Raw genomic sequence first — 10,741 nt, forward strand, 5'->3', positions numbered from 1 at the left:
ACTGATCTCTGTATAATACACCTGTACTGATCCTTGTATAATACACCTGTACTGATCCCTGTATGATACACCTGTACTGATCCCTGTATAATACACCTGTACTGATCTCTGTATAATACACCTGTACTGATCCCTGTATAATACACCTGTACTGATCTCTGTATAATACACCTGTACTGATCCCTGTATAATACACCTGTACTGATATCTGTATAATACACCTGTACTGATCCTTGTATAACACACCTGTACTCATCTCTGTATAATACACCTGTACTGATCTCTGTATAATACACCTGTACTGATCTCTGTATAATACACCTGTACTGATCTCTGTATAATACACCTGTACTGATCTCTGTATAATACACCTGTACTGATCTCTGTATAATACACCTGTACTGATCTCTGTATAATACACCTGTACTGATCCCTGTGTAATACACCTGTACTGATCCCTGTATACTACACCTGTACTGATCTCTGTATACTACACCTGTACTGATCTCTGTATAATACACCTGTACTGATCTCTGTATAATACACCTGTACCGATCCCTGTATAATACACCTGTACCGATCTCTGTATAATACACCTGTAGCGATCCCTGTGTAATACACCTGTACCGATCCCTGTGTAATACACCTGTACCGATCTCTGTATAATACACCTGTACCTATCTCTGTATAATACACCTGTACTGATCTCTGTATAATACACCTGTACTGATCTCTGTATAATACACCTGTCCAGAGCTCTCCTTAGAGAAGAGGAATATATAATGACAATGAATGGACATGGCGGAGGGGGATGGGGAGGCTGGTGATACCTGTGTGTATTCCTATTCGGAGGCGGAGTTGCGTGCTCGGTCTGTGGCGGATTTTGAACGTTGTCACAGCTTCCAGAAGCGCCAGCGACATTCTAGCGATTTCCCGTGCGTGCATTTTCCCGTTCCGTACCGGTAACCCTGATACCACCATATAAGCATCTCCGATCGTCTCCACCTGAGGAGAGAGCAGACACCTGAAGTGGCGGCATGTTCAGAGGAAGGACCTTCAGGAGAACGCCGACACAGCCCAACCACCGGGCCCGGCCAGCTTTGTACTCGGCAGCCATCTAGTATCTCACCTTGTAAACGTCAAAGTTGTCTATTATGGCATCAAAGCAGGTATACAGGTCATTGAGTAACGTCACCACCTGCGGAGGCAAAGGACGGAATTATGGACACGGAACATCTCTGGGGGTGATACCTGATCATGCAACAACCCTTCAACCAGCCTTTCTCAACCCTCATAACATGGACTAACCCTTCAAATAACTTTTATATCTCAAAGTAATACTTCCTGTACCCAGCAGTGTATTTACAAATGCTGCTGCCCTAGGCAAAACAGCAACGCCACCCCCGTACTGACGGCCGATCGTCACCATCAGCACCCCCCCGGGTTGACGCCGCCTACCCATCAGCACAAGCCTCCATAGACAACCCCCTCCTACGATCACTCACCCGGCATTAAAAAGCGCTGCCTGCTGGACACCGCCGCAACCCGCCGTCCTCGTCCCCGCCGCTACGATGGCCTGCGGTTCTCTCCCCTTGATAAATAAAATTTATCAAGGGGAGAGAACCACAGCAAGTGCCGCTCTCAGGGAATCTGCCGCTCCAGGCAAACGCCTTGTTTGCCTCGCGGCAGATACGCCCCTGCCTGTACCTACAGCTCACCGTACATGAGCTGAATCACGATACAAAAATAAGGAATGTGGCGCACTTCAAGTATTTCCACTGGGCGGAAGGTTTATACATGAGTGTGTGTGTACATAAAAGAGGCCCCGTCTCTCAAGACCTGGTCTTCAAAGCCAGCAACCGTGAAGCAGGGTGTAAAACTGGTCCTTGGGACAGAAGATCTGGAAGAGCCCATGGAGCGTATCACAGGAGTCTGATCAGGACGGATCTATCTGGGCCAATTCTAAACTATGAGGATAACCGAAATGCCCTCCATGTTGATTCTGAGAAGCAGATGAGGAAGGTGTCTCAGGGGAGGAAGGGCAAAGATCAGGTTGTACTGATTCCACGGAGCCACCAAAGTATCCCTTCCTCCTACCAGAAGAATCCATGGCTATGGAGAAAAACCTGTCTAGTTTTGTTGTTGAACCTGCTGGAAGCTGAGAGGTCCACATCTGGGGTCCCTTGCCTGTCACATGGAACCTTCCTGTGGTCCTAGAACACTTCCTGGAGTAGTGCCCATTTTCCTGGATCCAGGTGCCATGGGACCCAAAGTGAAGGAATAGCGGATATGCTGGAGAATTAGAGACAAGTACGCATCCTTGATGTCCACAGAGGGCACAAAGTCCCCATGATGGAGGGCCTGGAGGATTCCATGCAGAATTGTTGGGACCAAATGAAAACATTTAGGGCCTTGAGATCTAGGATGGGGCAGATGGCTGTGTGCATACAACACAAACCTCCTCAGGACTCTTTACTAATTGCTTTGTAAAGCCAATTTCCCCAAAATTTAACAAAATACTAAATTAGCAAAATCAAGTTAGAGAACTTCAAGGCTCATTGATCTTCATGTATGTATTGGTACCAGATATGTTCTGATGCCCCATGCTGGTCTTCATATATGTCCTGGTACCAGATATACCTTTGTGGTTCTGATGCCCCATGCTGGTCTTCATATATGTACTGGTACCAGATATGCCTTTGTGGTTCTGATGCTCCATGCCGGTCTTTATATATGTACTGGTACCAGATATGTTCTGATGCCCCATGCTGGTCTTCATATATGTACTGGCACCAGATATGGCTTTGTGGTTCTGATGCCCCATGCTGGTCTTCATATATGTGCTGGCACCAGATATACCTTTGTGGTTCTGATGCCCCATGCTGGTCTTCATATATGTACTGGTACCAGATATGTTCTGATGCCCCATGTTGGTCTTTATATATGTACTGGTACCAGACATGGCTTTGTGGTTCTGATGCCCCATGTTGGTCTTCATATATGTCCTGGTACCAGATATGGCTTTGTGGTTCTGATGCCCCATGTTGGTCTTCATATATGCACTGGTACCAAATATGGCTTTGTGGTTCTGATGCCCCATGTTGGTCTTCATATATGTACTGGTACCAGATATGGCTTTGTGGTTCTGATGCCCCATGATGGTCTTCACATATGTCCTGGCTCTAGGAATGTGTCAGCAGATTGGGGTTTGTAGGCTCCTTATACTGTGAGTGACCTCTCAGCTGAGGACATCTGGATTTGTGGTCATAGGAAGGAGAATATCAGGTAGCTGGACAGCCAACCTTGAAGCTGGTTCCCCCCCTCCCCCCGTGGTGTGGAGCCTGTGATGGACCAGTGATAAGTTGTGCATGTGGTATGATGTATATCTACATGGGGTAGTCACGGTACTTACCTGCATCGGGGTGCTCTCCGCAGACATGGATGTAAAACCCACAATGTCACTGAAATAAATAGTGACGCTGTCGAAGGCTTCGGCCTGGACCGTTTCCCCCCTCTTCAACTGCTCGGCCACCGAACTGTGTAGAGAACGGCAGATCGTGTCACGTGTATAATGTACAAATACCGGGCCCGTCATAGAACACACGTCCGTGTACATGGGAATAGCGGTACTTCTGGTGAAACTGAGTTTTCTTCCATCAAATATTGAAACTGCACCCCTAGCTACCATGGAAGGTATAGGGGGAGGTGCAGCCACCACAAATAAGGTCTGGAATGTAGCGTGCGGTGCGGTAACTGTAGTGTGTGGTGCGGTATTTGTAGCGTGTGGTGCGGTATGTGTAGCGTGTGGTGCGGTATGTGTAGCGTGTGGTGCGGTATTTGTAGCGTGTGGTGCGGTATGTGTAGCGTGTGGTGCGGTATGTGTGGGCGGTAGTGTGGGCGGAGTGACGTAGGGCATAGCTTACTGTGGCAGGATCTGGTACAGCAGGTTTTCGGCTTTACGCTTCTCCTCCAGGTAGGCCTGCGTCCTCTCCTCCACCAATTTCTCCAGATTGTTTGCGTATTGCTCCATACGGGACAGTAAATTATCCAGGATGCTGGTTGTTCCCTCCCTGAAAAAGACACAACAGTCACCCCCTCCCAGGGATGTAGGATATGACCCCCTCCCAGGGATGTAGGATATGACCCCCTCCCAGGGATGTAGGATATGACCCCCTCCCTGGGATGTAGGATATGACCCCAATGAGAATTCCCAACTCCTCGCTGTGACAGCTGGTGTCCACCGTGGGCCGAAAGAATGGACATTGGCCATTCCTCACCTTCTGGACAATCTCTGGGAGGAGGACAGGGATGACAGATTATACGGAGCCCGGGGAACCTGAAGAACATCTCACACTTCAGGACTATGTCAGAGCGATGTGAGGGGCCCCCAGAAGAACAAAGATTGGGCAGACACCCGGCTCGCAGACATCTCTGTGAAAGGCGAAGGAGGTTCTGGAGGTTCTGGTTTGGGACCTTCTGACTCCATTTACTAGAACACTGAAGATCTCAGATCTGTACTTCCCTCCTCCTCCCACCATTGCTGGATGAGCTGGAAATGGTTTGGACTCTCCAACACCTTCTGCACTTTACTGCAATACAACTCCACACCTCCAGTGTGGGCCCCCATTACAATTTACGTCTGGGCCCCTGGGAATGACACTCTCCTCCCCCATGGCGGGTGTGGGCCCCCATTACAATTTACGTCTGGGCCCCTGGGAATGACACTCTCCTCCCCCATGATGGGTGTGGGCCCCCATTACAATCCACCTCTGGGCCCCTGGGAATGACACTCTCCTCCCCCATGGCGGGTGTGGGCCCCCATTACAATCCACCTCTGGACCCCTGGGAATGACACTCTCCTCCCCCATGGCGGGTGTGGGCCCCCATTACAATCCACCTCTGGGCCCCTGGGAATGACAGAAAACGGGGACATTATTCTACTACAGATGATCCAGAGCCTTCCGAAGCCCCCGAGGAGCAGCTACGCCTCTGGTTTTGGATAGAGAGGACAACGGTTAGAAGGTGTGTCAGGATTCTATCGCCCTCCAGGTCCCCATTGGGAAGATTCCCCTCACTTCCTCTCCCAGTGTCACCAGGCCCTCAGGAAGGGGCAGGGGGAGGTCTTCCCTTTGGTCTTGGACACTTGTTTATGATGACATATTGGACCTTCGCTGGTTCACCAGCTGCAGACCCACATACCCCCTGATGCCCCCTACCTCCCCCAGTCACACGCTCTGCGGGCAGCTCGGGTGGGTAGTTACCCTTGGGGCTGAGGTCCATGCCTTGGATGTAGAAGGCCCCGTTCCTCAGGGCGATCTCCTGCAGTATGATCCCAAAGCTGTAGACGTCACCCTTCTGTGTGCCTTGAGGAGGGGGTCTGGACATTCGTAGGAGCTCCGGAGCCGTCCACAGCTTCTCTGTACAGGAAGAAGCACAGCGATTATTACACACTCAGCCATGGACACGGTATATGTGGGTGCTATTCCCCCTGTGTGTGGAATAAAGGGGCCCATATAAAAGATGGCCACATCCCAAGATGATTATTGGGAGCTCCGCCTGTCTATACATCTGCTCTGATCAATCCTGAGGGGGGAGGGGGAGGGGGCAATGAGACCCCCATCACAGTCTATATACCAGACACTGTCCTGGGGGGCAATGAGACCCCCATCACAGTCTATATACTGGACACTATCCTGAGGGGCAATGAGACCCCCATCACAGTCTATATACCAGACACAATCCTGGGGGGGCAATGAGACCCCCATCACAGTCTATATACTGGACACTGTCCTGGGGAGCAATGAGACCCCCATCACAGTCTATATACTGGACACTATCCTGAGGGGCAATGAGACCCCCATCACAGTCTATATACCAGACACAATCCTGGGGGGGCAATGAGACCCCCATCACAGTCTATATACTGGACACTGTCCTGGGGAGCAATGAGACCCCCATCACAGTCTATATACTGGACACTATCCTGAGGGGCAATGAGACCCCCATCACAGTCTATATACCAGACACAATCCTGGGGGGGCAATGAGACCCCCATCACAGTCTATATACTGGACACTGTCCTGGGGAGCAATGAGACCCCCATCACAGTCTATATACTGGACACTATCCTGAGGGGCAATGAGACCCCCATCACAGTCTATATACCAGACACAATCCTGGGGGGGCAATGAGACCCCCATCACAGTCTATATACTGGACACTGTCCTGGGGGGCAATGAGACCCCCATCACAGTCTATATACTGGACACTATCCTGAGGGGCAATGAGACCCCATCACAGTCTATATACTGGACACTATCCTGGGGGGCAATGAGACCCCCATCACAGTCTTTATACTGGACACTGTCCTGGGGGCAATGAGACCCCATCACAGTCTATATACCAGACACTATCCTGGGGGGCAATGAGACCCCCATCACAGTCTATATACTGGACACTATCCTGGGGGGCAATGAGACCCCCATCACAGTCTATATACCGGACACAATCCTGGGGGGCAATGAGACCCCCATCACAGTCTATATACTGGACACTATCCTGGGGGGCAATGAGACCCCCATCACAGTCTATATACTGGACACTATCCTGGGGGGCAATGAGACCCCCATCACAGTCTATATACTGGACACTATCCTGGGGGGCAATGAGACCCCCATCACAGTCTATATACTGGACACTATCCTGGGGGGCAATGAGACCCCCATCACAGTCTATATACCGGACACTATCCTGGGGGGCAATGAGACCCCCATCACAGTCTATATACTGGACACTATCCTGGGGGGCAATGAGACCCCCATCACAGTCTATATACTGGACACTATCCTGGGGGGCAATGAGACCCCCATCACAGTCTATATACTGGACACTATCCTGGGGGGCAATGAGACCCCCATCACAGTCTATATACTGGACACTATCCTGGGGGGCAATGAGACCCCCATCACAGTCTATATACTGGACACTATCCTGGGGGGCAATGAGACCCCCATCACAGTCTATATACTGGACACTATCCTGGGGGGCAATGAGACCCCCATCACAGTCTATATACTGGACACTATCCTGGGGGGCAATGAGACCCCCATCACAGTCTATATACCGGACACTATCCTGGGGGGCAATGAGACCCCCATCACAGTCTATATACTGGACACTATCCTGGGGGGCAATGAGACCCCCATCACAGTCTATATACCGGACACTATCCTGGGGGGCAATGAGACCCCCATCACAGTCTATATACTGGACACTATCCTGGGGGGCAATGAGACCCCCATCACAGTCTATATACCGGACACTATCCTGGGGGGCAATGAGACCCCCATCACAGTCTATATACTGGACACTATCCTGGGGGGCAATGAGACCCCCATCACAGTCTATATACCGGACACTATCCTGGGGGGCAATGAGACCCCCATCACAGTCTATATACTGGACACTATCCTGGGGGGCAATGAGACCCCCATCACAGTCTATATACCGGACACTATCCTGGGGGGCAATGAGACCCCCATCACAGTCTATATACTGGACACTATCCTGGGGGGCAATGAGACCCCCATCACAGTCTATATACCGGACACTATCCTGGGGGGCAATGAGACCCCCATCACAGTCTATATACTGGACACTATCCTGGGGGGCAATGAGACCCCCATCACAGTCTATATACCGGACACTATCCTGGGGGGCAATGAGACCCCCATCACAGTCTATATACTGGACACTATCCTGGGGGGCAATGAGACCCCCATCACAGTCTATATACCGGACACTATCCTGGGGGGCAATGAGACCCCCATCACAGTCTATATACTGGACACTATCCTGGGGGGCAATGAGACCCCCATCACAGTCTATATACCGGACACTATCCTGGGGGGCAATGAGACCCCCATCACAGTCTATATACTGGACACTATCCTGGGGGGCAATGAGACCCCCATCACAGTCTATATACCGGACACTATCCTGGGGGGCAATGAGACCCCCATCACAGTCTATATACTGGACACTATCCTGGGGGGCAATGAGACCCCCATCACAGTCTATATACCGGACACTATCCTGGGGGGCAATGAGACCCCCATCACAGTCTATATACTGGACACTATCCTGGGGGGCAATGAGACCCCCATCACAGTCTATATACCGGACACTATCCTGGGGGGCAATGAGACCCCCATCACAGTCTATATACTGGACACTATCCTGGGGGGCAATGAGACCCCCATCACAGTCTATATACCGGACACTATCCTGGGGGGCAATGAGACCCCCATCACAGTCTATATACTGGACACTATCCTGGGGGGCAATGAGACCCCCATCACAGTCTATATACCGGACACTATCCTGGGGGGCAATGAGACCCCCATCACAGTCTATATACTGGACACTATCCTGGGGGGCAATGAGACCCCCATCACAGTCTATATACCGGACACTATCCTGGGGGGCAATGAGACCCCCATCACAGTCTATACACATATCTATAAACGGTGCTCATGGCTGAGGCCGATAGTAAGACACCTCGAGACTCTTCATATAACCACCGCCCCTACCACTGTCACCGCCCCTACCACTGTCACCGCCCCCCCCCCTGTCACCGCACCCCACCACTGTCACCGCCCCCACCACTGTCACCGTCCCCACCACTGTCACCGTCCCCACCACTGTCACCGCCCCCACCACTGTCACCGTCCCCACCACTGTCACCGCCCCCACCACTGTCACCGTCCCCACCACTGTCACCGTCCCCACCACTGTCACCGCCCCCACCACTGTCACCGTCCCCACCACTGTCACCGCCACCCAATACTTTGTATAAAGGGCCACAACATAACCGGCGTTTGTGTCATCGGAAAACAGCAGCAACTCCTTATAACCCGGCGGAACGTATCCCCCAAACATGTGTCCGGAATATTTTCATCTGGGGGAGATGAGGGGCGACCATAACCCAGAGATCCGGCAAAATCGAATATCTGAATGAGAAACAAGCGATGGACTATCTGAGGCCCCAACTCCCCAGACTCCGTTACATCTGTTACCATATCCGTATACAAAGGTTATACATCCGTGGACGGGGTTTACCTACACTATACCACCAAAAAGTATGAGGACCCCCCCAGATGATGGGCTTCAGGGCTTTCCAGTGAAAGGTTCACCACACAAAGACATTGTAGACAGTGGAGCTCTTCCAGCCTTGTGGTGACAGTTTGGTGAAGACCCTTTTCTGTTCCACCATGACTGTCCCCCGTGTACAAAGCTCCATACAGACATGGGGGGAGAGGGGGGCTCCATACAGACATGGTGTGACCGGTGTGGTGGAGGAACTCGAGTGTCCTGCACATGAGCCCTGACCTCAACCTACTGAACACCTTTGGGATGAATTGGGAACGTTGATTGTGAGCCCGGGTCTTCTCATACAACATCAGTACCTGACCTCACAACCGGGACAAATTCCCACAGACACCCTCCCCAAAATCTCATGGAAAGTCTTATAGTCACAAAGGGGGCAAGGCCATATTAATAGCCATGGTTCTGGAATGGAATGCTCGATGGTCAGGTTTCCACCCACTTTTGGCCATGTAGCGTACATACATCTGTATACGGGAGTTACCCATATTCATCCATATACAGAGCCTCCTATAACCTGGAGAGGGCCCGGAGAAGGCTCGGCCTAGGGGACCTGCAATTATAGATCACACGAAGCAATACAAGACAATTGTGGACATTCACACCCACTGGCATACAAGGCATAGACATCGTCTGCATCACAGCTGGAGCGGAAGCTGGCCAGTCCATAGTCGGTGATCTTCAGCACGAATCGGCTGTCCACCACGCAGTTGGAGGACTTGAGGTTCCCGTGGATGCTGATGATACTGCGGTGCAGGAAACACATTCCCTGAAGAGACAGAAGGAGGAATGTTACAAACCCGTCACATCTGATGGCGGGGGAAAGCCTCTGAGGGCCCCGCAGGTCACACATCACAAGGTGGGGGGAACGAGCAGATCCCCCATTGCTGCCAAGTCAATGAAATGTGCCCCGGGACAACATTGGACCTTATATGTCATATCAACTCAGCCATGATGGTATCAGCCAATCTGTGTGACGGCACTAAGGCCAGGAAGACCAACTTACCAAGAGCAGCGCCATGTCTGCAGGAAACTAGACTACAAACATGTCTTCCTTAGAAGAACACAGATCCAGAACACTCAGACTGAGCCCGCCCCCCCCTCCCCCACATCCGATAGAAGGGGTTCATGTAGAATGCGTGTTCATTCTCCGGTTCTGGATGTCAGGCGAAGGAGTAAAGAACGGATATCTGGAAGATCTCCACATACCTCCCAGGACCTCTCAGGGAATCTGACTCGTCCATCTGAAAAAATGTCTGCGGAAGGGGGGGTTGGTCTTATTCACTTTCAAGAGCACCAGTCACTGCTAATAATACCACCACCAATCCACATGATGGTGATCTGGAGGTTATCAGCTGATGACCTCTAATAATGGTGGGTAGTACGGGGTATATATGGAAGTGAGGGAGTGTGGGGCTCCTGTGTGGAGTGTTCCTAGTTACATTTATTGTGGTTGGGTTGTAACCAGCCTGGTAGGGTTCTCCTAAGCTGAGGACATTGGTTATATCTGCTGGATGCCGTTGTCTTCAGTAACACTGTTTCCAGTTCTGAGTATTTATCTGTTTTGGTCACTATT

The 10,741-nt window shown here is 51.2% G+C and overlaps 1 protein-coding gene across 1 annotated transcript in view; it reads right to left on the bottom strand.

Moving 5' to 3' along the window:
- LOC108803575 (atrial natriuretic peptide receptor 2-like) overlaps positions 1-10,741 on the bottom strand; it is a gene marked incomplete at its 5' end in the record, with an annotated part of 20,911 nt that overhangs the window by 3,157 nt on the left and 7,013 nt on the right. The window contains 7 exons of the mRNA XM_018575406.1: positions 831-1,005; positions 1,130-1,198; positions 3,413-3,536; positions 3,924-4,166; positions 4,204-4,291; positions 5,262-5,417; positions 9,775-9,992. Of these exons, the coding sequence (XP_018430908.1) occupies positions 831-1,005; positions 1,130-1,198; positions 3,413-3,536; positions 3,924-4,166; positions 4,204-4,291; positions 5,262-5,417; positions 9,775-9,992 (1,073 nt within the window). The remainder of the gene's footprint in view (positions 1-830; positions 1,006-1,129; positions 1,199-3,412; positions 3,537-3,923; positions 4,167-4,203; positions 4,292-5,261; positions 5,418-9,774; positions 9,993-10,741) is intronic.

Source organism: Nanorana parkeri, unplaced genomic scaffold (assembly GCF_000935625.1).
Source record: "Nanorana parkeri isolate BGI_ZX_2015 unplaced genomic scaffold, ASM93562v1 scaffold3884, whole genome shotgun sequence".
NCBI lineage: Eukaryota > Metazoa > Chordata > Amphibia > Anura > Dicroglossidae > Nanorana > Nanorana parkeri.